At 46.8% G+C, this 27,259-nt stretch overlaps 1 protein-coding gene across 1 annotated transcript; it reads right to left on the reverse strand.

Moving 5' to 3' along the window:
* Positions 1-19,293: 19,293 nt before the first annotated feature.
* LOC117853334 (polygalacturonase At1g48100) lies at positions 19,294-22,042 on the reverse strand. The gene is made up of 7 exons (XM_034735726.2): positions 21,524-22,042; positions 21,287-21,418; positions 20,804-20,977; positions 20,670-20,711; positions 20,378-20,585; positions 20,067-20,257; positions 19,294-19,975 (listed from the first exon to the last, which is right to left on the reverse strand). Exons 1-7 carry the CDS (start codon positions 21,782-21,784, stop codon positions 19,616-19,618), a joined length of 1,368 nt encoding a protein of 455 aa, XP_034591617.1. The 5' UTR covers positions 21,785-22,042; the 3' UTR covers positions 19,294-19,615.
* Between the last annotated feature and the right edge of the window lie 5,217 nt (positions 22,043-27,259).

A 27,259-nucleotide genomic window follows, 5' to 3' on the forward strand; every position in this document is an offset into this window, starting at 1 on the left:
ATAACAATTATTCAACTCCATAATAAATCCTGACGGGAGGTGGAGTTGCATCGTCCCGACGGTCAAAGCAGCAACTCTTGCATTATTGCCCACGCGGAAATCAACTTCTCCTCTTTCCACGCTTCTACTTCTTATCATTCCCTGCATCGAATTGCAAATATGAGCAACCGATCCGGTATCAAATACCCAAGAATTAATAACTGTATCAGCGAGAAATATGTTGTCTATAACATTAACAACAAGCGTACCTGAGGTAGAAGTACTCTTACTTCCGCCGTTCTTCAACGAAGCTAGGTACTGCTTGCAGTTTCTCTTCCAGTGACCAAGTTCATGACAGTAAAAGCACTCTTTATCTGGAGCAGGTCCAGGTCCAGCTTTAACCTTGGGCGGTGGGTTTGGCTTGGACGTTCCAGCCTTGCCCTTCTTCTTCCAAGAATTGCCCTTCTTCTTAAAGCTGGGCTTGTTCTGTATCGCCATCACATGGCTGGTACTAGCGCTTTTCTTTATGTCAGCCTCTGCTGTTTTGAGCATACCACACAGCTCATTCAGACCCTTCTCCGTCCCATGCATATGGTAGTTCGAGATGAAGTTCCCATAGCTAGCCGGAAGAGATGAAAGAATGAAATCAGTGGCCAACTCTTGGCCCAGTGGGAAGCCTAGCTTCTCCAACCGTTGAGTGTAACCAACCATCTTGATTACGTGTGGTCCTACTGCTGCGCCTTCTGCTAGCTTGCTCTCAACAAAGGCCTTAGACACATTGAACCTTTCAGTCCTGGCCTGTGTTTGGAACATGTCTCTAAGCGCCACGATCATATCGTGCGCCTCATGGTTTGTTTCGAACTGCATCTGCAGCTCGGGTTCCATGCAAGCAAGCATAAGGCAGCTTACTTCGAGGTTAGCATCACATGCTTTCTTGTAAGCATTCTTAGCAGCAGCGGGTGCATCCTCAGCAGGTTCTTCTGGTAGTGGGTTGTCTAGAACATCTTCCTTTTTCTCAGCCCTGAGAACAATTCTCAGGTTGCGGATCCAATCCGAGTAGTTTGTTCCATTCAACTTGTCCTTCTCAAGGACCGAACGCAAAGCAAACGATGTGGTGGTGTTGCTAGGTGCCATTTAATCTACAACAAAAGTAATGCAAAATACACTAAGACAAACGTATCCATGATAGAGCAAATTACATTAAACTATTTTAACAGAATCTACTCCCACTAAAATCAATATCCCTCTATTGAAACTTAGTGATTCAGGATCCACAACTAACAAGTCCACTAGTGAGCTTTAGCATCACCGCTAGCAAACGAGGTAGATCGGTAAGCAACTTTTGCTAATCATATCACATATGACTCCTGTTGTTGGGTGACATCTCTATGTCTCGGCGCCCAACCTTTATGCCCCAAGGTCCTTAACCGTTAAGATGACCTTGTTAAGCAAACCAACCCTTATGCATGTAAGTGTCCGACACAGACCCGTCTAGTCAAGGAAAACTAGTGGCACCCTAATTTCATAGACCCACCACTAATTGTACAAGACATGGGACGGTGCAAGTTCTAGTTGGGAGGGCATACTAACTTAAACTTTGTGAGGGATCGTTCTACTTCTAACATCACAGCATGCAGAAAGTAAAACATAAATCAGAATAGCATTCACACAGTTGTGACACAGTATGGCCCATTTTCATATGGTGATCTCCATCTCCATTGAAGCTGTTCACCATGGTGATCTCCATCTCCATGTTCCATGTGCGCCATCCTCCTGGTGATGAGTCCTCCAAGAACTAGAACATGCTATTACGCCTAATAGCTAGTAAAGAATCTAGTAATGAAGATTACATAGTTGCTTGGATCATCACAGATTGGTACGCAGACCATTAAATACAATAAAGTGACAACACATATGGCTCCTGCCGTGTTGCCGTACGCGCGACACGCAGGTCACGAATTAGTTACACACATGCATCACATACACAAGGGGGCCATACTGATCACAAGATACATACATACATCCTGCAAAACAGAGTTAGGCGTCCTATCGTTCCAAACTTGGGAGGCCCGAAACTCCATCTTCCAAGCCGAATTTGGGAAATCTAATCTCGCCGAAAACGGCGAAGCGGTTGAAATTCATGTGTAACTTTTTCTGTAGATCAATTTTCGTATAGAAATCGCCCCGATCCGAGATCATACCGAAAAGTTACGGCTGATTTACCGAAGCATGCGCATACGGCAAAATCCCGACCCCGGCAGTAGATCCCATCTACCATTGCACATCTAATGCGCCTGGCGTATGACCCTGGATCTCGATTCGACCAATCATATTGATCTTCCCTCACTGCAACTGGATTTACGTGTATCACTTAACTCCGATGGCGGAAACCGACCGGTAGGAGTATGTCGTTACACTACCATTGCAGCAAGGGCACGAAACCAGGACATAGATCAAACAGACAACTCGCATATCTCCATATGCACACATCCCGAATCCAAAACTAAGCAGCTAAGGCTCTGATACCACTGTTGGGATACGAGGTAGGCTACGCTAGCGCAAATCAAAATTTCTACCGCGTATAACCAGGAAGAACTGCCGTATAAGGATCACGGGATTACCACTCGACGCACTACTGGTGCGGAAGATGTAGATATGCGTCGGTGCAGTGAAGACGATCACGTAGTCGTACGTAGTCGAACAACGTAGTCATACGTAGTCGATCACGTCCAGCGGCTCCTCAGCAGCTCGTCCACGTGCACAGCAAGATCGCCTCCGGTGCCGCGGCTCGTCGTCGGCTCGTCGTGGCTCGTCGGCGGCTCGTCGATGGCTCGTCCAAGTGCTGCAGGCGCAACACCTCCAAGGTATCCACACGTGCAGGGAGGAAGCGTCGCAAGCCGGATTGCTAGATCCGCGAGTTGCAACAGGCGAGGGCGTGGGAGGCGCGGCAAGTGTGTTCAGCCAAAAGGTGTCAAAACCCTAGGGCGCCCCCACCCCTCTATTTATAGGGGTTCCTGATGGGCCTCTGGATCCGAGGCCCATTAGTACTCCTAAACCTAATCCAACTCGGATCAGATCCGAATTGGGCTTCCAGCCCCTTAAGTGTGTGACCCTATGGGTTCGGATACGTATAGACATGGCCCGAGTACTCCTACTCGGCCCAATAGTCGGTAGCGGCCTCTAGCAAGACGTGCCAACTCCTATACGCATACGAAGATCATATCAGACGAACCATCACAACATAATATACATGCTATTCCCTTTGCCTCACGATATTTGGTCTAGCTTCAAGCCGACCGCTCTTTCTCGATCCTGTGATTCGGAATCCCTTTGTAGGTTAACTCTTAACCGTACGTAGCATGGCCATGCATTTTCTGATCCGATCACTCGAGGGGCCCAGAGATATCACTCTCAATCAGAGAGGGGCAAATCCCATCTTGATTGACCATGTCTCATAGCATGCTTCTTGACAAACCCGAAAGCTACCTTTATAACTACCCTGTTACGGCGTAGCGTTTGATAGCCCCTAAGTAGGTCAATCCACATCTAGAATACATGCGACAATCTCAGGTCTAAGGACAAAGCGTATATGTTGTTTAAAGAGAGAACTACTTCTCGTGTTGGGTCAGTCCTAACACATGTCTCCACATGTGTCCACATTATTAGTTCAACATCTCCATGTCCATGACTTGTGAAACATAGTCATCAACTAATACATGTGCTAGTCTAATATTCATGTGTGTCCTCACATGAACTCCGACTAGGGACAACTTTAGAATAACCATACAAGTAAAGAGTTTCACATACAATTCACATAATTGCAAATCAATTCAAGTAGCCTTTAATGGATATTCAATGAACACAATATACAAATCATGGATACAAATGGAATATCATCATCTCTATGATTGCCTCTAGGGCATACCTCCAACACAACGCCACTCGAGCGGAGCCACGGCGGTCGATGGATGCAAATATTCCCATCACAAACCTTGAAAGGGCTTTCGATGCAGTTCAGGCTCAGGAGCACAATACTCCACTCGCGGCAATCACCTCAATCAATCTTCTAACAACGTTGATGCCTCAAGACAGGGATAACGAAGCCACAACTCAACTCGTGCAGCGCGGCAACGGATTGATCGCACAACTCACAGAGCAAGCCTACAAGTTACTTGACAAAGAATCACCAATTTCATCTGTTCCTCGCATCACAACTCACCAAGAAGGCAGCAAGGGAGCTGCAGATAACAACAATGCCCCAAGAAACGACAATGAAGTTGTCAACCAACCTCGGCAACACAGCCAAGGCCCAAGCAAGCACAAGGCCCTAGCACGCCATAAGGATGTTGGAGAGGTCAGCTGCACCAACTCGGTAAAAAGCATCCGCCCTACTCGGAAGAACCACGAAGTGTCAAACTTTAGTGATCTACGAGAAATCCTCAACAGTCGGCGCGAACGAGAAGTCGACAATTACAACCACTTTCCTTCTTTCACAAACCGGGTAATGAAAACAAAACTACCCGAGAAGTTTAAGCCAACTGGAATCACCAAGTATGATGGCAAACAAGACCCAATTCAATGGCTACGATGCTACTCGCTAGCCGTCCAAGCAGCCAGGGGCAATAACGACACCAAAGTTATCCACTTCCCCATATGCATGGAACCCGCACCACTGACCTGGCTTGAGTCACTCAAACCCAAGTCCATTGACTCTTGGGCAGACTTGACAAAGGCTTTCACCAACAACTTCGCCGGCTCCATGGCTAGACAAGGCAACAAGATTGACTTAAGTCAAGTTAAGCAAAAAGAAGGCGAGACCTTACACGACTATCTGCAACGGTTCTTCGAAAAGAAGGCTACCATAGTTGACATTTCAGAAATAGACGTCAACGAGTGCTTCCATAATGGACTCTACGATCGATGAACATACCAAGACTTTGGTCGCCGATGACCAGCTAATGTCAAAGACCTCAAAGTCATGGTGCAGCAGTGGGCGGATGAAGAAGACAAAGAGCGAGAACGTTTTGGCTCCCACCGTAACTGTGGACCTGACAACAACAATGACCAAGATAGAACTCGACACAATGATACTCGAAACAACTATTCGAGTAATCACAACCGCAAAAGGAAGCCCGACAACACTGTTGCTGCCATGACCAACTCTGGGAAAAAGGGATCCCGTAAAAACGATGAAGGGCCAACCTTCACCGAGCTACTCAAAAAGTAGTGCCCATGGCACCCAACTAGCAAGCACTCGGCAATAGACTGCTACAGCATGCGCCGAGTAATGCAAGACTTACCCGCACCACCACCCCCTGAAGAGTACACCAAGAAAAAAGATAAGGGCAAGAACAAAGTCCACAACGATGAAGACGAAGAAGGCGATTTCTAGCCTGCCTCAAAAACTGTCAACGTCATCTTCGGTGGTATTCCAGGCACCGCATCCAAGCAAGCCAACAAACTCATACTTCAGATCCAACACCGCTAAAATGGTCAGAAGTGCCCATTTCCTTCAGCAGAAAGGACCAATGGACCAAGTTCTCAGAACCAGGCCGTTTCCCTCTAGTACTCGATCCGGTTGTGGCAGGTTCAAAGTTAACCAAAGTACTCATCGACGGCGGAAGTGGACTCAACGTTATTTTCGCCAAGACATTGAGGAAGATGTGCCTCGACGTCACTGAAATGCTTACTCCAACAGATTCACCTTTCTACGGTATCGTACCCGAAAATGCGGCTATACCACTAGGACAAGTCGTCCTTCTAGTTTCCTTTGGAACTAAAGAATACTAACATACTGAGTACATCAGATTTGAAGTCGCCGACTTCGAGACATCTTACCACACCATACTCGGAAGGCAAGCACTTGCCAAGTTCATGGCCATACCACATTATGTTTACTTGGTACTCAAAATGCCTGGCCCCAAGAGAGAACTAACGTTGCGAGGAGATCTACGACGATCCTACGAATGCGACACTGAAGACGTGGAAATTGCAGCGACTACTCAAGCACCTAGTCCTATTCAACAAGTCTTCACAACTTCAAAGAAGCTCCACCCAACCAAACTAGAGATCCTAGAAAATAAGTCAAGGTCCACAAAGGTGAACCCGCCAGCGAGTAAGACTTCAAACCAGTCGACCTCCAGACGGGTGACCCTTCCAAGACAGCTCTGATCGGAACAGGGCTAGATCCTAAATAGGAATTCGCGCTCGTCACCTTCCTTCGGGCTAACCACGATATTTTCGCTTGGAAACTGGCTGACATGCCAAGTGTGCCCAAGGAGCTGATTAAGCATTCCCTAAATGTCGATCCCAAAGCTACTCCAAAACGGCAATGACTTCGCCGGTTCGCTTAAGACAGACGAGAAGCAATCGAAAAAGAGTTAGCCAAGCTACTCGCAGTAGGGTTCATCAAAGAAGTCTTTCACCCTGATTGGCTCGCTAACCCCGTGCTCGTTCGTAAGAAAAACAATGAGTGGAGAATGTGTGTCGACTACACCGACCTCAACAAACATTGCCCAAAAGACCCTTTCGAGCTACCCAGGATCGATCAAGTGGTCAACTCCACTGCTGGATGCGCTTTTCTATGCTTCCTCGAATGCTACTCTGGCTATCATCAGATAAGACTCAAAGAAGAAGATCAAGAAAAACAGCGTTCATCATGCCTTTCGGAGCTTTCTGCTACAAAACAATGTCCTTTGGACTAAAAAATGCAGGGGCAACTTATCAACGGGCCATACAGATGTGCTTCGAAAAGCAACTTCACCGCAATGTTGAAGCTTATGTCGACGACGTAGTCGTCAAAACAAGAAACCAGGAGGAACTCATTGCGGACTTGGAGGAAACTTTCTCTAGTCTACGCACTTTTCGATGGAAACTCAATCCTACTAAGTGCGTCTTTGGAGTACCCTCCGGCAAACTACTCGGGTTCATCATTAGCCATCGCGGCATTGAGGCCAACTCGGAAAAAATATCTGCCATCACAAACATGCAAGCACCAGCTAGCATCAAGAATGTGCAGAAACTTACAGGCTGCATGGCCGCTCTCAACCGGTTCATCTCGAGACTTGGAGAATGGGGACTACCCTTCTTTAAGCTTCTCAAACGCCAGGACAAGTTCAAATGGACGGAAGAGGCAGACAAGGCACTAACACAACTTAAAGACTTTCTGTCAAAGCCTCCTGTGCTCACCACTCCTTCTCCGAACGAAGACTTGCTCCTATACATATCGGCTACTACTCATGTCGTCAGCACGGCAATAGTAGTCGAACGGTCTGAACCCGGCCACGCTTACAAGGTCCAACGACCTGTCTACTTCATCAGCGAAGTACTCTCGGACTCCAAAACTCGGTATTCACCTATACAAAAGCTCTTATATGCAATTCTGCTCACCTCCCGAAAACTGCGCAATTATTTCCAGGAGCACAACATCACAGTCATCTCTGACTTCCCGCTCGGCGAAATTCTTCACAACAAAGACGCCACGGGCAGAATCTCCAAATGGGAAGTTGAACTCGGAGCTCTCACCTTGGACTTCAAGCCAAGGATAGCTGTCAAATCCCAAGCTTTGGTCGACTTCATAGCTGAATGGACTAAAAATCAAGTACCAACACCAGTCGAACGGCTAGAACACTGGGTAATGTATTTTCACGGATCCCTCAAACTTGAAGGGGACGGTGCAGGCATATTACTCATCTCTCCCAGGGGAGACCAGCTCAAATACGTACTGCAAATCTTCTTGGAAGCATCTAACAATGAAGTCGAGTACGAAGCACTGCTACACGGCCTTTGCCTTGCAATCTCCCTTGGCATCAAAATACTACTGGTATACGGCGACTCGCTAGTCGTTATAAACCAGGTCAATGACGAGTGGGACCGAAATAAGGACAACATGGACACTTACTACAAAGAAGTCCGTAAACTGGAAAACAAGTTCTCAGGCTTAGAATTTCATCACATCATCAGTGACAACAACGTTCCCGCCGATGTCTTATCCAAAATGGGCTCAACCCGTGCAGAGGTTCAAGCCATCCATATCTGACTAAGTCACACCGCCAGCGGTCCAGACTGCTGACGTCTCTCGTGAAAGCATGATGATAGAAGTTGACTGGAAGACACCCTTCATCGACTACATCAAAGATCACCAGTTACCATCCGATAAAAATAAGGCTGAACAAATCTCCCGGCGAATAAAAAATTACGTCCTAGTCGGAGACAAGCTTTACAGGAAAGGTGCATCATCTACTCATGAAGTACGTTACCCAGGAAGACGGCCAAGAAATTTTAGAGGTAATTCACAAAGGAATCTATGGCAACCATGCCTCTTCGCGGACAATATTTGGCAAAGCTTTCAGAGCAGGCTTCTACTGGCCAATGGCTTTGGCCGACGCTAAACAACTAGTCCAGAAGTGCAAAGGTTGCCAATTCTTCACCAAACAGCAGCATGTACCGGCCTACAAGCTAGTCACAATACCTCCAACATGGCCGTTTGCTTGCTGGGGGCTCGACATGATAGGGCCGTTACCAACTGTGCCAGGAGGATTCAACCGAGTACTCGTGGCAATCGACAAATTCACCAAGTGGATCGAGGCCAAACCAGTCACCTGCCCCAAGGCAGACCGGGTCCTCGACCTCTGAGATGAAATCGTACACCACTACGGCTTTCCCAACAGGATTATCATAGACCTGGGGTCAAATTTAAACAATCACGACTTTTGGGAATACTGCGAGAATAGCGGCATCAACGTTTGCTATGTCTCGATCACTCACCCGCGAGCCAATGGACAAGTCGAGCGTGCTAATGGCATGATACTCGATGCCCTGAAGAAAATACTACATGACATTGGCAACACCAAAGGTGGCAAATGGCTCAAAGAGTTACCCAATGCTCTGTGGGGTCTACATACCCAACCATGAAAGACCACTGGGCTCTCGCCCTATTTCCTTGTGTATGGCTCGGAAGCCATACTACCCGCCGACATCATGTGGCAATCACCTTCAGTTGAACAATACGACGAAAAACTGGCAGAAGAAACAAGGCGATCAGATCTAGATAGTCTCGAAGAAGCAAGATGCGCAGCGCTAGTGCAATCTGTCAGGTACCTTGACGGTTTGAGGCGTTACCACAACCGCAACGTCAAGGAACGATCTTTTAACTTGGGGGATATGGTCCTCAAACGAATCCAAGACACAACAGGGTTGCATAAACTCAATTCACCATGGGAGGGTCCTTACATCGTATCAAAGGTTATGGGACCTGGATCCTACAGACTCCAAGAGCTTTTAGGAGAATAAGTACCAAACTCTTGGAATATAGAACATCTTTGTCGCTATTACCCATAGCAGCACCCGAGTAATCGCTTCAAGGCAATAACTCATGATAACTACTCGGGCTAACCGCCCGACTACCGACTTCAAGATACATTAGTTTTGACAAGAATTATCAACTCAACAAGGATCATTGCCCTAGTACAAAGTTTTCCGTAAAGTAATTCTTTACTCAGAACCAAAGATACATCAATTACATACGAGTACAAGTACTCAAGATACACAAGAACTACAAGCAACTGCCTACTGGTGGGCTGCATTTAAGCCTCAGGCTTTTACTATATCACAAGGCCACTCAGGTCCGCCAACTACAATGGGAAGGGCCTACACGCAAGGAAGCTGCGCAAAACGCAGCCATATCCAGGTACACTACCCAAGGCAACGCCAGGAACTCCTGCATCGCCACTACCTTGACAGCGACAACGATGAATCCCGCACGATGCGCCTAGAGGGAACAGAGGCTGCTCTTTTGCTGGTCTTGCGGAGCCAATCCACTTTACAGTCACACCTCAACCTCTAAGAGAGCGGGATAAAGACCGCGACACTCACCACCCATCACCTGCGAGTTCCAGCGCGTACCCCACTGGATCACGAGCTGCAAGATGAGGCACGCGATGAAACCTCCTACGAGGATTCTTCTAGCATCGTGGCTATCCCTACGAGCGCAGGAGTTTATGGAGGGAAGGTGGCCTCAATCTACGAGGAATCTTCTAGCACCGGTGCACTCGTTGATGGCTCTCTACACTCAAACAACAGCAACCGAAGGCAATCCATTGCTACTCAGAAACTTGGTTTGGGTCGATATCCAGATGGATCTATTTATAGCCAAGAGCTGCAACTACCACCTACCCAAGAGTTACTGTGCGCCCATGATCAATGAAGTCTGATGACTTCTGACTCTACCCACGTGACGGCACTTATGATACAAAGGACAAAAGAGTACAGTACACCCGTGCATCCACAAAGGACAAGTGTACAGTACACCCGTGCACCCTCAAAAGCTGAGTACCCGACAGCATCGCGACTACTCGACTCTCAGAACTACTCTAAGCCAAGCACGGCCTACGCTCACATCATTATCTCGGGGGCTTGGAATACTCCGACCCTCTGCTTAGGGGTCGGGCGCACCCGACCCCAGGACTTAGGGTCGGGCGAGGCGGAGCTCCCCCACCAAAGGGTCGGGCTTAGCCGACCCCGAGACTTTGGGTTGGACAAGACAGGGTAAAACTACTCTTCGCAAGACAATCACTCCAAGCAACAAAACAATGGGCAAGCATTCCTTTGTCAAAATATTGTTCAAAGTACTCGACAGATTCAAGGGTACATGAAACGCTCAAGGCTCTTCTGGAGAGACAAACTCTGACATCTTCAACGCGATAGGCTCGGCCTCCTCGAGGTACTACGCATACGCTTCTTCTGTGCAGTTGCGAGCCACGCCATCACCAGCCGCCGCCAAGTCTACTCTCGGGTAGTAGGACTTCACGACTGCAAGGACCTATTTGTAAACAGCTTTGCAGAGTCCCGCCACTTTACTCGGGGCAGCCTTCAATCGCTCGACTAGTGATTGCAGCCCTGCGCCTTCTTCCACGGGGGCTATGGCATTTACCAAGTCTTCAGCTACTACAGTTAACTCCTGGAGTTCACCTCGGAGTCTTCCCATGGTCTAGGCATGATCTCTGCATGCCACCATGGCCATGGCAAGCATCATGCCATTCTACATCTTCCTGTTTCGCTGATGCTCGCAAGCAGCCTGTGCTTCCGTTAGCGTGGTTCGAAGACGTTCAGCCTCATCCGCCACTCGATCGTGCGCGTTTCTCCAGTCGAGGACTTGGCTCCTTGCAGCCGCCTCTTGCCTCTTGAGCTCTAGTAGACAAAACAAGTTCAACCACAGCCGACTACAATTGGACATACTCGGAATATGCAAAGTACTCACCTTGATACTTTTTGTTCAGCGACTTGTAGCGGCTCTCCAGTTTTTGCTGCAGGACTGCGTGATCCGATCGTTCCACAGCAAAAGACTTCGCTCCAACCTCATGAACCCTCAAAGTTTCTATCAGTCGAGCATATTCCTGCTCCAATTGATGACTTCGTTCCTGAAGGGTCCGAGTATGCAAGGCAATACGATCAGTTAATAGCCTCACAATTACTCGATTTATGTGACAACTCAAAGGAAATTCACCTGGAAGCTCCTGAAAACATCGACAGCCCTCTGGAACTCCAAGTCAAAGGGCAGGCTGAGCACTAGTCTTTGAGTACTCTCCGCAAGATGAGGAGTTGTACCCAAAGTGGCACCTACAACATTTCTCATCAGTCACATGATTGATTACGACTACAATAACAGGACTACAGAGACATACCTGGAGCAGTTACCTCTTTGGATTTTTCCAGTACAGCCAAAGATCCACCAGTGGATGTTGCTAGGGTAGCACTTTCCGAACCCGACGCAGCGGCGGGGACCTCCACCGAACGGATGACATCTTGAAGCATGGACATGGTAGCCCCAAGCCGACCGGAATCGACTTCGGGTACCTCCTCAACTATTAAATCCTCCAAGGGAGCAGAAAATATAGTCAGGGGATCCGACTCTACCCCTGTCTCCACAGGGATAGTTTCCTTCGCATCCCTGCATCAAGAAACGTCATTATACGACCTCAAGACAACTTAAAGCTATTCAAAAGACAAGAAAGCTTACCGGGTTGAGCGTGGCGGAAACCGCACACGTTTCTTCTTGGCGATAGGCGGCCGAGTACTGGGCGCCGCAGGAATAGCTGCTGGCGCTGTCTTCTCGCCAAGACCTGTGAAGCAGAAGTCAAGACTACAATACAACTCAAACAAACAAAATTAGTCGGGACAGAACGCTTACCACTGGCGATCACATTGGTCAACAACGAACCAGTAGCGACTACTGGAGACACCTCCTTTGCAACACCCGCTGCTCCAGCGAGCAACCCCAGGACCGCCTGGTCAGTAACGGGCAGCGTGGTGGCCGGCGGAGCCGGTGCGGATAGCTCGAGGGCTACTCCAACTTCTGTTGATGGCACCTTCTCTGGCACCATGTCAACAGATACATTACCGATGTCCGGGTCGGTTACAACTACTTCTTCAGAAGCAACCTCATCATCACCAAGGGTCGTATCAATAGCCTTTATGAATAAGACAAATTAGTCACAACAATAGCAAGTTCAAATTCATCAGCTACAGATGAGTTCACGACTACATACCTTGGTACCCCGAGACTTCTCAGGGGTTGAAGCAGACTTAGCCGCAGACATCTTGCGGACTACTCTGCGTTTCTTCACAGGAGGAGAGGGTTCGTCCTCTGACTCCTCAGCAATAGTTTCTGACTCTTCTTCCGACTGCGCCAAGTAGCCGGCAAGAACTCGAGACTACAACAAACAAGACGATATTTACAACAAATATCACACAAGCCAAAAAAGTACAAGTCAGGTGCAAAGACATACCACTTCTGGGTCATACCAGGCATCGTACTGACGAAGAGCCGCAGGGATTACTGGTACTCCCTGATTGTTCCTGAAGAACTTGGCCAGCAGCGCCTCTACATCATCATCGGATATATCCTCATCGAATATACGCGATGGATCCTTAAGACCTGTATACTCACTTCCCGAGTGAGCACATTTTTGAAGCGGCTGGACTCTTCTCTTCAGAAAGCTGGCCACCACATTGATCCCAGTTAGACCGAGTGCCTTCAACTCGGTAATTTGCTGCATCAAGTGATCAAGCTCGGGGGTGTCTTCGGGTTCGCTCACCCAGTTTTCTGCATGCTTGGGCGCGTGACCAGTCACCACAGGCAAGCGAGGATCATGGTTCCCAATGTAGAACCACCTCTTCTTCCACTTCCCATGTGAGTCAGTCAAGTTATACTCAATGTATTCGCCGAGTTCCTGAGTTGGAACCCGGCGCCTGCAAAGACTTCTGTCCTATGGACACTCAGCTGTGGCTTACAGCGGAACAGCTTCCTAAACAACTCGAGACTTGGAGGAACTCCCAAATACACTTCACAGAGGTGTACAAAAATCAACATATGCAGTACACCTTTGGGGTTCAAATGCACAAGTTGGAGTTTATAGTACTCGAGGATACCTCTGAAGAAGTCGGAGGTGGGCACTACCAACCCCCTCTCCACAAAGTGCGCGAGCATCACTATCTCGCCTGGATGTTCCTCAAATTGCCACGCATTTGGAAATGCGGGGCGCCACTCAAGAATTTCCTTCGGCTGCAGAAGCTTCGCATCAACTAGTGCTTGCACGGCTTCATCCTTCATCACCGAATGTTGCCACGTTGCTGCAGGCAGCGGCGGCGCAGTCTGGTTCGTCAGCCCCACCTTCGGTGCCGGCAACACCAGTTCTTTCCCCTTCTTGGACTTCACCTTGCCCGTCGTCGGAGCCTTGCCCTGGATCTTCTCGGGTTTCTTGCCCATCTTCTTGGTGCGCATCCGACGGACTCAACTTCAGGCTAAAATGGCACTCACTCTCGGATCTCTCTCAAGGGGCGGCAATGGCGGCGGCGGCACTTGCAACGGCGCAAATGTGGAGCAGGAGAGCATGGGAGGAAGAAAAATAGATCTGATTACCGTACGGCGTAAATCTAACCGAAAGGGGGTCCTCCAGTTTTATCTCCGCCAGCTCTGGTTTCCACGCGTCAGTTACGCAACGGACGGATTTTAAATAGATTAATTGCAAATTAATCGCCTTAAACACTCAACGGCTACTCTTTTCAACGGACTGTTGACGACTTCAACGACAGAGATCGCCTAAGTGCTCGGGGGCTGCGGGCACCGTACCCCATGGTCAGTTTTTTCTTTCAAGATTTCCAAGGGTAAAATAGACAAAAAGCTGGATTGACCATAAGCCTGACTCTTCGACTCAACCTAAGGCTCGAGGGCTACTCCATATGGAGTGCGATTGACATCACACTACCATATAAAAATTCTCGGAATAGAAACAACTCGAAGGAACAAGAAGAGTACCTTCCAACCACACGATAGTACTCAAGCACTTCGGTCCGCAACCTCTACGATGAACTACTCGAATAGCGCCCGCAATGCCCAAGACTGTGGCGCACGACTACAAAGTACTTAGGGGCTTGTCCGGCATGCACCCCAGGCCCACGAGTAGACCTTGGACGGCCCACTAAGGGGCGTACTCGGACACGATCAGGACAAGGGATAGGTGTATCCCACTCGGACTAGTCAAGTATGTATATGGAAAACTACTCGGGCCTTACCGAGTAGAACTCTATAATAGTACTCGACTAGGACTCAGACTTGTAACCCTGCCCTCCCGTGTATATAAGGGCGGGCAGGGACCCCCCTCAACAACAACTCCAGTTCACCCAAGATCAATACAAACCAACATACAGGACGTAGGGTATTACGCGATCTAGCGGCCCAAACCTGTCTAAATCGTGTTCCTTGCGTCACCATTGATTTCTTGATTCTCGACGACCCTTACCGCACAAAAGACCACCTAAGGTACCCCGGTCTAAAACACCGACAGCCGCCAATGGCACCACTCGTCACCGATGATGACTTTGCTAACCACGTTCATGCCAGGTGCACATACAGCAGAAACCGAAGCTCGACATGTTGTACATCAGCTTCTCCATTAACGATCTCCTACAACAGTATGTAGTTACATACTCCTCCATTCTCTTTCTCCCGTAGCCCCATCTACGAAAAAATTGAGCTAAAACTCTTATCCAACATTTTCATATTTAGAAGTAGTGCCGTCGTAGGAGATAATTCCATTTTCTAAAAAAGAAGTAGCGTGGCTAGCATAATGTACAAGGGAAAAATGATAAAGTGTAGATGCTTTCACCCATAATCAAAATCTCTCATGTCTATTCTTTTGGAACAGCTTGAGGTTTGATATAAACTATTTCCCTAGCTTGATGAAAGGCTGTTCATGAGACGGATGATTTAGATATTGCCCATCTGAATTATGTTATGGTAACGTTGATCCCAAAAGAAACAAATGGCACTGAACTAAAAAATTTCAGACCTATAGCTCTGATTAACTTCAATTTTAAGATCTTCAGTAAGGCTCTTAACAATAGATTGATAAAAATTAGCAATAGGCTGATTTCCCCTAACCAAGCTGCTTTTATCAAAGGGAGGTACATCCTTGAAAGCGTGGTGGCAGCACATGAGATTATTCATGAAGTCGCCAAGAAAGGGAAAGCGGGTGTCATTTTGAAATTAGACTATGAAAAGGCTTACGATAGAGATAATTGGGGTTTCCAAGTGGGTGTCATTTTGAAATTAGACTATGAAAAGGCTTATGATAGAGTTAATTGGGGTTTCCTTGAGGAAATACTCAGATCTAGAGGTTTCTATGAGAAATGGATCAAGTGGATCGTTAGGTTGACTACAGGGAGCTCTGTTTGTGTTAGACTAAATGATGAAAGAAATAGCTATTTCTCATGTGGGAAAGGGTTTAGGCAAGGAGACCCCCTATTCCCCCTTCTCTTTAATCTAGTAGCCGATCTGTTCACAAAAATGCTAGGTAAAGTAGCCAAACACGGTCTGATCACAGGCCTGCTTTCTAAAATGTGTGAGGGTGGAGTCACTAGCCTCCTGTGTGCGGACGACACTCTACTTTTTCTGAAAGAAGACATGACCCAAGCCATCCATTTTAACTGATGCTAGCCTGCTTTGAACAACTGTCATGTATGAAAATTTTTTATAATATATGTGATCTAATTACCTTAGGAATGAATGAGGAAGAGAACAACAAATATGCTAGGCTTTTATGCTGCAAGATAGGAGCTCTCCCAATTATTTATCTGGAGATCCTTTGCATTATAATAATCTGAGAAGAGAAGACATCCAGCCTGTTGTAGACAAAATAATCAAAAGGGTTGCTGGCCGGAGAGGTAGACTTTTGTCCAATGCTGCAAAACTAACCCTCTTGAAATCATGTTTAGCAAGTATACCTGTATACCTGCTATCCATGATCAATTTCCCAAAGTGGGCCATAGAGAACATTAATTCACAAATGGCCAATTTCCTCTGGAATGACCCTTAAGGAAGACATAGATATCACCTCTCTAATTGGCATAGCTTGGCTCAGAAAAAGAAATATGGAGGTTGGGGAATTCCTGACTTAAGAAACCTCAACCTATGTCTCCTTACTTCTTGAATAAATAGGTATCACCTTAGCGAGAACATGATCTGGAAGATAATTGTAGATTACAACTATAAAAACAATGATCCCAAAATCTTTTGTTGCCCTGAAATTGGATCTTCACCTTTCTGAAAAGCTGTTCTTTGGGCCTATAAAGCGACTCAAATAGGTGCTATATGGAAGGTAGGTAATGGCAAGTCTATTAGGTTATGGGAAGACCTGTGGTTTGGTAACTGCAGTCTGGCTATTCAATTCTGGAGTTATATATATATGATAGCTGACCAGAAAAATATTAGTGTAGCAGACCCATGGGATGGAAATGACATAAAAATCTTCTTTGGGAAAATATTAGTGTCACCCCAGACAGATGCAGATGTGGTTAGAGTTATTAGCTATTGCTGAATCTATTAGTTTTACTGATGATTGTGGTGTCATTATCTGGTCTTTTGATGCTAGTGGTATGTTTTCGGTGCAGACCATGTACAAAAATATTAGTTTTAGATGAGTACAACCTTTGTTTAAACCGGCTGTGTGGAAGATTAAAGTTCCTCCCTGCATTCACATTTTCCTTTAACTGCTCTCTCATAACAAAACTTTGAGTAGAACTAACCTAGCAAAGAGAAGACATGTGGATCACAACCTGCTTGTTCTGCAAGGAGCAAGAAATAATCCATTTCCTTTTCTTTGACTACTGTGTTGCTACAACTATGTGGGGTTATGATGGTGTCATATATGGTAAAGGCATTGGTCGTGATTATGAATCTATGGCCCGTTGTTAGGTTAGTAATAAGAAAAATAGTGTGTTAAACATGTGCAGCTCCACATTGATGTGGACTTTGTGGAAAACTCGTGTTTTCAGGAAAAGAGATGGGTGGATGAAATTTTTTTTGTTGAGGAGAATATTGGAAACGTTGAAGAATTGGCGAATTCTATGCGTAGATGGGTAATTGGAGGACCTAGACAAGGCGGTGAAGGAACTGATGATAAAACTAGAGCAACCACTATGACTACTACCTGGTGGAGAACTGGTGAGGGGTGCTCTGTCTGCTGGAATTGTCAGATTTGGAAGCATCATGGGTAGGTGGACTGCAACAATGCCACTCCTTCGAAACAATTCAGGAATCCCATCATTGAAGCTTCAACTAGTGTTGTGCTCGCATCAAATAGACATGTAATGCATGAGGATAGACCCTGTGTGCTTAGAATGAATTATAGAGGGCGTGCTTAGAATACGCAAAACTGTGATGTAATGAACTTGGCTTTGTTTCAATGAAATAAAGCGGGGAGATCTAGTTTCTAAAAAAAGAAAGATTGTTGGTGTCTGAAATTCTATCTTCCTGATGCGCAAATCATTCAACATTAGAAGATGAAATGACTGCCACAATCACAGCTAAAAAGGTCACCATCACTCTCATAATGACCAGCATCACAGATCTCACCAAAATAAGGGGTGTTTGGATACTGAGTGCTAAACTTTAGCAGTGTCACATCAGATGTTCGGATGCTAATTAGGAGGACTAAACATGAGCTAATTATAAAACTAATTGCAGAACCCCTATGCTAATTCATGAGGTGAATCTATTAAGCCTAATTAATCCGTCATTAGCAAATAGTTATGTAGCACCACATTGTCAAATCATGGACTAATTAGGTTTAATAGATTCGTCTCGCGAATTAGACTCCATCTGTGTAATTAGTTTTGTAATTAACCTATATTTAATACTCTTAATTAGCATCCAAACATCCAATGTGACAGGTGCTAAACTTTAGCACGACGTATCCAAACACCCCCTAATTATGAGGAGTGCCATTGCTCTCACCATAGAGCTTCTTCACTCATTTTGCATGAATGGCGCTTTTTTCATTTAGTCATGAACTACTGAGAACAAGCATCTTCCTACTTCATTAGGCCTTTTCTTAAAACTTCTACTCCAATTTATTCTTAATTCCACAAACAATCTATGACAGTTCAATGTTAGGTTTTGAAATTCTCACAATCAATTTGCTAACAATGACTTTACCTAAGTTAGGTACAATGCAAAATTTTAGTTCAGAATGAGGCTTCATGGTAAAATGAGACTTCCACCATGAACTGTCAAACAATATCCTTTTAATATAATTGGGAATTTCCTGAAACAAGATTGCATGTAGTGTTGATTTATATAAATGTTATATCTCGAAACCAATTTCCAACTGATAAATTAAAGCTAGTTACTATTTCATTTCTGCTATATCATAAAATTTTATCATGTGACAATATCCAAATTCTGATAAAAGTTTCCTGTTTTGTTTTTTCTTTTTAGATGTGTATAGATGTGGCACAAGTCATGGGTACTTCTATGATATTGATCAATCACATATCAGACTCAAGCAAGCTACTCCATTTCACTCTATTTCCGAGGCAAATTCCACAGTATATTCACCTGTACGGCATTATGGCTCAATGGGAGAACGAGTTTAGCATCTTTGTCGGCATTGACATATATAAATAAGTGAATGAGTAGCAATATTGAGAGCTTCAAGTTTGCTAACAGAGTTTGGACTCTCATATCTTGATATATGTACAGTGCTAAAAAAGAGTAATACTCGTACTTCAACTTAAGTTACAGTATCAAGCTTAGAGAACTCAAGTTATCAAGTTCATATCTTTGAGGAGATGCATACTTGGATTTTAATAGTGGTGGAGATGCATACTTGGGCAAACACGGCGGTACTTGTGTCAGCCCAATCAGTGGCGAAGGAACGCCTAGAGCTACTAGGACTATGGCCCTAGACGTTGGGCCGAACTCTCCACTGTATTGCACCGTAGTTATAAGAGGCCTAGCCCATCTAGAACATCATCTTCACTTAATGACCCTAGGTGTGGGCCTAGCCCAGCTCCGCCCCTGAGCCCAATGTCTATTGTCATTAACAAGTTGCCGCAGGACCCAGCAATTTTAACACGGTCCACGCATGCAGAGCCCAATACTGACAGGATACATGAAACCTTGAACCAAATTTAAAAGGGAAACATATCGTATTTTAAGTTGCAGCCTGCCTAAACAATTGCTGTAGGCTGTAACCACAATCTGGTCGGCGTACTCGCGGCGACCGCACTTTTCAACACCACCAAACGCATTTTCTATTCCATTTCTAAATGTCATGCTGCGTGGCCTGCTCGCCGGTCATGGAGCTCCGGCGCTTAGGCAATCGACGGGTGGCTCCACCGGCCGCACCTCGTCGCCGTACGCCTTCCAGCAGAAGGGCCCCTGGAGGTGGCGCCCGCTGTCCTTCACCGGGGCGAGCAGGATGTCGGCCAGGTGGATCCCCGAGCACGGCGCGGCGTCGCTGCACGCCAGGTACACCGGCCGCTCCGTGTACGTGCCGGCGACGCCCTGGTACGCCACGCCTGCAACGGCCACCGCCGACGTCTGGTTGGTGCACGTCGTGTGGTCGCAGTAGTACTGGTCGATCACGATCGCCGTCTTCACTGCCGACATCCGCACGTCGGAGAATCGCACGCTCTTGACCGACCCTGACCCGCCCTGCTTCGCGTCGAACGCACAAGGAGCTCGCGTTGTCAGGCAACGTTGTTGGCATTGCCAGGGGTCACAGAAACTTACTGGTTTCGTCTACCTGCCAGGTCTTGATCCGGAGGCCGGTCATGGTCTGGTTCAGGGTGACGTCCTGAACGGTGACGCCGGAGACGACCGCCGAGGCTCCGCCCTTGCCGAGCCCGCCGATGCTGATGCCGTGGCCTGGGCCGCAGCGTACGCTACGGATGAATAAGTCGGAGCAGCCGTCCTGTATGGAGATGCAGTCGTCACCTGCACATCCCAAGAGTAAAGCTCGTCTCTCCGTGTCCTCTGTTTCCTCGATTTTGGCAACCACTTTGGTTTTGCTCCTCTGCTAGATATCATGGAAGGTGTTTGAAGAACCTCACTCACCGCAGGCGATGGTGGTGTGGTGGATGGACACGCCGACGGAGCCGGCGAGGTGGATGCCGTCCGTGTTGGGGCTGTCGCCGGGCGACGACACGGCGACGTCGTGCACCTCGACGGCACGGCAGGTGTCGAAGGTGAGGTGGAACCTGGCACTGTTCCTGATCGTGATCCCCGTCACTGTTACATTGGCGCCCTGGAACACCCTCACAGCCTACCAGCAACACGTTTGCAACATCAGTCTTCAACACATCACAATTACTGAGAACAAATCAATGAATCATTTGAACCAACTTACTGTTGGTCTGTAGCTTGTTCCGATACGATCAGAGTCCAGTTCCTGCAATATCCAACGACAAGAAACCAACGCAATGTACTTCTGTAAATTCACTAAGTGTGCAATGGATGGCGAAGCGATTTTTCTTCAGTTACCATCTCGACGTCACCGGCAAAAGAAGCGCCGCCCCACCATTGGCTGCCCTGGCCGTCGATGGTGCCGCAACCTTTGATGGTAAGCCCCCGGACGTTCTTGAACTCCAGCCACTGCGTCACAACCCCAGAGCGCCATGCAGTAGAGCCTGCGTGCGCCAGAATTGTGCCGTCCACCTGAAGAATAAAAATGGAAACATCCACGCCACGTTCGTCAGATGACTCGCATGATAGCTTAACTCCATGGAATTTTCCAGTAACCATGGGCGGCCGATAAGATTACTGATATTAAGGGAATGTTTGGATCTTCTGTAGATTAAATAACGTCAAGCTTTTGGCAAGTTGTCTGTGTTATGCTAACCACCACAACAGAGTACAGTGTCATCGAAATTTCTATGTACCGCTGCATGTCCGTGGCACCGGAAGCATCCGGGAACAAAAAAAATGCGAGCAGCCTCCTGTGATGACCAATCATTAAACACTCACCTGAAAGGCCATGTTGGGCTCACAAGAATCGCCCGTGAACATGATGGGGCCGACAAGGAACACGTAGCTCGCCGGAACCAGCACCGTCGACGCCCCACCGGCACACGCTGCGGACCAGGCGGCGGCGAACGCCTGCACTGGCGAAGAAGCAAAGACAGCACATATAGATCAAAATAACATTTCTCATTATGAACAATCCAATCAGAGGTTAACCAGTTGCAGCTTGTCAGCGCTTGCCTTGGTGTCGTCCGTGGCGCCGTCCCCCACGGCGCCGTAGTCCAGCACGCTGAAGGTCGCCGACGACGCTGGCGGTGGCGGCGGCGTGACCGGAGTTGGTGGTGGCGCGTGGTGCAGGCCGCCAGGTGGTGGCCGATGATGGGATTCTCTCCTTGCGAGGCAATGTTGGAGGAAGGACGGGGAGATGGTAACGAGCAGAAGCAGGGCGAGGAGGAAGGTGGCATTGGCAGAGGAGGCATTTGGGATGCTCCGTCTCTTCATCTCCTCGATCGTGTGCGTGGTAAAGGCACTTCACTTAGGTTACCATCAGCGACGCAAACGCAGGTTAGTGGTGGCTCTTTAATGGAGTGTATCTGCGCTGATCTACACGCTGGATGGATCATGTCATCGTCATAGGAAATGGGAGTTGATTGCAAGGAATGCCTTTGTCGAACAGGGGCGCTGCACCGTCCTGATCAACTGGCCTTGCGTCCCTTCCTCAAATGGTTTCCGTTTGATTACATTTGATAGCCATGTATGTCCGTGAATCGACTAGTTTCTTATCGGAAATGAATAATGGAATGGTATTAAAAGTTTCCGAAGACATGTATGTCCGTGAATCGACTAGTTTTGCTGCTGGCAGTACAATTCTGCTGAAAGCTCTGTGCTTGCTTCTGATGGAAACCCTTGTTCTGGCTAGTGTCCTCGTGACCTTGCTTAATTACTAGAAGATTAGGAAAGAAGTGCGTGTCATCAAGAGTTCAAGACCAATCAAGCTTAGCAGGACAGAAAACGAGCCAAGTCATTTTGTTACGTGACCTGCCTGGCCATCTAACATAGACTTAGTCTCACATGTGAGCTTCTAATACGTTGTAATTATTGAGGCAAAATTTGTGTACATGCTAACGTGGTGTCTAACAACTCTACCTTAATTAGGTGTAGTTAAACTTAAGAAAGTCATTAGTCTCAAGTAGAGGAGGTGAAGTGTCCAAGTTACCCTAAAAAGCTCTTTTTGGAGTTAAATAGAAAACTTAAGTTTATGTTTACCAACTTAATTTTTTTCCCAAATAAGAGTAGTAAAACTTTTAATTTCAAACAACTTTTATTAGTAACACTTTGGCTAATTCGGAGTGGGAGAAGGTCAAAAATAAGGATAAATATAGGAGCACATTGAATTCCTACGAATGACGTCCTGAAATTTATGTTTTTCGTCAAATTTGCAATCTGTTATCTCACCATTCTATATCTAACCTCAAGTCAGACCTTAAATAGAAGTTGTAGTCCCTTGAGTGTGTTCCAACTTTGTTACACTGATCCAGGTCCAAATCACAACTGAACCTGCTTAAAAACTTGGTCAAAATCGTGTAAAACAGTCAACTCAGCCTACATACATCCCAGCGCGCATCTTGGCGAGCCTTTTCCTCCTAAAAGTTAAACTGAACTCAAGAAAAGTCCTTAATAGAAGTTGGAGTCCTAAGACCAAAGAACGTTTCCTTCAATTATCCCTTGGCCTGATTCAAATGGGAAGCTGCTCAAAATCTGAGCCAAAATTGGCCAAAATGCTGAAAAACAGCAAAACCAAGATCTGCCCAGTCCCCAAAGGCCGGCGTTCTGCCAAACTTTGCAACTTCATAGTTTCAAATTCCTCTCGTTATCAAGCAAACTCCTTTTGTAAAATTTGGAGCTGGATGTTTGGTCTACAAGTTTTACTTTTGGAGTTTCACGTGTTCTTTTGAAAAATTTGGAGAAAAGACCCCAAAGCAGGCCCTGTTTGACTGCCCCGAGGAGCATCCCGCCCTGCGCGCGCCCGGAGTGCACCCGCATGTTCGCTCGTGCACCGCCCACTGCATGGTCGCCGCCCACCGGCGAGCTCGCCATCGCCCAACCGGCTGCCGTGACATGACCGCTCACGCGCCCGGCTGCCCAGTAGGTGAGCGCGCTTATCCCACCCCTAGCGTCACGCATCTCCTTCGCCCCGTCCCGAGCAACCTCTACCCACCGGAGGACACCACACCGTCGCCTCGGACCGGCCAAGCTCCGACTGCCTATGGCTACCCGGACAGTGACCGCACGAGCGCCTCGCTCCGCCAACCCCGGCCGCGGCAAAGCCGCACTTGCACGACTCGAATCCCCCAAGGCCAATGCCTGGGAGATCCTATCCCACGGTATCCGCGCCCCAGCCAATAGCGCCGCCTCCAATGGAGCTCTAATCCAAGGTTAAATCACTGTTTTAACCTTATATTTGAAATCTAGGGTTAAATCTTTCTTTTTGCATAAGTTCTAATCCAGAGCTGAGAAAAATATGAAACCACTTGGAGTAGCTTAGTTTTGAAGTGTAGTTTGTAGGAAAAATATGGAACCTAGCCAAAAACAGAAAGAAACCCACCTTTCTTTATAGAGCAAGATAAATAGGAGAAAAATATGGGAAATAGATGTTCTTCTCTAAAAATCATGAAAAATTCATCAAAGTCTGTGTAACACGCCTTCAATCTACTGTTAAAGTTTCACCCTCAGAATCACTATAATTTTTGAGATAAAAATGGTTAAGTGCATGTTATCCTTAGTGGTAAAATACTTTTAATTATGTTTGTGCTAATCCAATGGATCCCAAATTTTTATAGTAACTCACTAATGACATAAGTAAGGTGTTGTAATTTTCTCAGTGCCATATGTTGCTGTTTGCTTGTGGAACCAAATTTTGGATAAGAAATCGGTTTAAGTGAATAAAAAATGTAAGTCCTAATAAACTTAATGGGTAATTTTTTGAAGAGGTACAAAAGAACATTTAGAAATAAATAACTCTCCAAATGAACCCCGAACAATCCTAAAAGTGACCCCACCTTCCTTGTGAAGTTAAGCTATGAAATCTGATATATGTACACAATCACCATCAAAGTCAACCTCGAGTTTAAACCCCAACCCACCTTACTTCATGAAGTTAGTGAAAGTTAGAACCTTGTTTAGGTGAATATGGCCGAAATGCAATTTCCTTTCCAGCAATGAGTTATATCTTGCAACCTTGATGCAAAGCATGGAAAATGTGAACTCTTTGCATGTGCATGTTGTGTAGAAGCTAATATCACCGACAGAACCTACGAGCTCCATTGGAAGAGGAACCCGCCGTGGAGCTACATCACGCCGAAGTTGAGCTCGAGCTAGACCAAGACCCTAAAGACCCGCTAACTTTTCCTGAAGGCAAGCCCCGGTGTATGTTTCCTTTTTTTAAATTATGCAATATGTTGATGCTTATGATTGTGTATTTACGTTTGTAGGAGTTGATTGAAACCGTAGATGCATGAACTTAGTAGCCTTGAATTTGAACACTAGTTAGCTAAGGCCGAGTAATCGCCATGCTAAATAGGATTCGGTAAAAGTCGAGTGATTGCCTGTCACTCGCGAGTTATAGGAGTTGTTTGTCTACTTATATTACAACCATATAGATGACGAACGGGACCGGGAATGGTTCTGATGTGGTGGTTTGCCCCGTCTGTCTAGTAATGAACTTACTAAGGTTGAAACGTGTCAGCGTTCGTGACAAATGTTTGAAAGTACTAATCTCATACCTAGTATGGGATAGGGAAGCCTAATACCTGATTGAACTGGGGTGTGGCTTATACTCCTGTTGTCCTTGGAACATCATTCCCATGGTGCATCATGTGGGTGCAAGTGCGGTCACAGTATAGCAAGAGGTCGGGACTATGGAGCATTGCATGCCAAAGGAAGTTTGGACCTGACACGTGCCTAAGGGATCGATGGGGACGGCTGGCAAATGAAGCGACCCTTCATGGTACGTGGATGTCGTGAGATTAGATTCACCATGCATGGTTAATAAATTCGAATCGATTCGTCTGCCTCTCACAGTTTGGGACTGCTTGATCGCTATTCTGTACTGAGTAAAGATGGAATATGATGACGTTAATCTTGATGCTTGATCTTTAATTGTTTGGAAACAATGCTTGCTTAGTATAAGCTGCTAATCTAGACTGGTTAATGAACTTAGAACTTGAGCTAAAATATTGAAAATAAGGACCAACTTTAGGCGCTTTTGGCAAAATAAACCCACCGCCAAAAAGCCATGCATGTCTAGAAATTGGTGAAATAGTTATCACCTATCTGGTCAATCTTGCTAAGTATTAGTTGCTCAGCCTTGCTTGTGGCATAACTTTTCAGGTAGTGTTGATAGTTTGGTTGCTGGCACTACTTGGCCTACCCAGCTCCCTCCGGGTTGGATAGTCGAGTGGGATCCCTCCTCGGACGGCGAGGGCAGGGGTCATTGATGTCATGATCGACTTCATCATGATATTGTGTATCGACGTTTAGCTTCCGTTGTTTTACATCTTCGTTGTTTACAACCTTGCAAACTTGTTTGAATTTTTGAAAACTCTAATGTAATAAATTGTTGAACTATGTTAATGTGATGGGAATGTTGTAATCTCTGTACCCACTCACCTTTGTGTGAGCAATGCTTCTCGATCCCGAGTAGGTGGTTTATCGGATGAAATCCGACGGACGACCAAGTTGGCTTGGTTAAAGTGCATGATCGCGTGTTAGGCAACTTAAATGCATTTTAGTCAGGTTAATTCGGGCGGTTCCGCCACATGGTGTTATATGGCTGCAAAAAACTACTTGCCAATTTCTCAATTCCCAGGTCCTTCGGGGGTTTATAGTGAAACTAATGCATCCCTCTTCCCCACTTATAAGAGCAATTCCAGCAACAAGCCCTACTTTTGTGTGGTCTCATTTTCAACACCAAGTCCAGCAATAACACCAACTCTTCAGCCCCTACTTTGTATGACCCACGTGTAAGTGTCCCATTTTTTCCTCTTTCTTTCCTTATATTTTTTGATTTCCTGTAACCTACCCTTCCCGTCCACTTCCTCTCACCTCGCGACATCTCTTTCTCCCTCCGCCACCTGCACCGCTTCTCCGTGTCACTTGCAGCGTTGACTCCCCGTCCCTTTGGCCACCCAGATCCAGTCGTCGTGCTACATCTCCTTTTCAAATCGAGCTCGCCTTCCCTGCTATTGTTGTTCCCCAAGTTGTTGAGCATTCATTTTGCATGCACTACAAGAAATGTGTTGACCTATGATAAACTTTGTGACACATTTGTTCTCATCATGGATCTATGACGTTTCTGGCTGAAAACGTCATAAAGTTTCACATCCGAGAAAATTTAGTGATAAAGTTACGGAACGTCATAAAAGTTGCCACTGTAGCAAAAAAAAATCATCATGTTACATGGTGGTTTTGTGATGATATAAGGTCCGCAAAAATGTCAGAAACCAACCAGGGTCTCACATGTAAGCATTTGTTGAAAAATAAGGTGTGCGAAAATGTCATAAACCGAGGGAATCCCTCATGCAAGCATGAGTTGAGAAATAAAGTGTGAGGCGGCAGGAGCGGCGGTGGGCGGGCAGGGGCAGAGTGCAGCGGGTGGAAGTCTGAGGGCGGAGGCGGGAGCGTTGGCAGGTGGGCAGGGAGGAGGGCGGCGGGCGAGCGAAGGTGGGAGCGGGTGGTGGGAGAGCGGAGGCGGTAGTGGTGGCGGGCGGGCGGAGGAGGGTGGCGGGGGCCGAGCGACGGGTGGGCGGATGAGGGCGGCGGGGCCGGGCGGAGGCAAGCGGAGGGCTACAGTGGGGGGGGGGGAGGAGGGCGCCGGGGCTGGTGGGGCCGGCGGGGGGATTTCCTTTTTTTTAATTTTTTAATATCCTTTAGTACCGAACTGGTTGCGAAAACGGTACTAAAAAGGGATTCCCAAAA

The sequence above is a fragment of the Setaria viridis genome, chromosome 4, assembly GCF_005286985.2.
Source record: "Setaria viridis chromosome 4, Setaria_viridis_v4.0, whole genome shotgun sequence".
Taxonomy (NCBI): domain Eukaryota; kingdom Viridiplantae; phylum Streptophyta; class Magnoliopsida; order Poales; family Poaceae; genus Setaria; species Setaria viridis.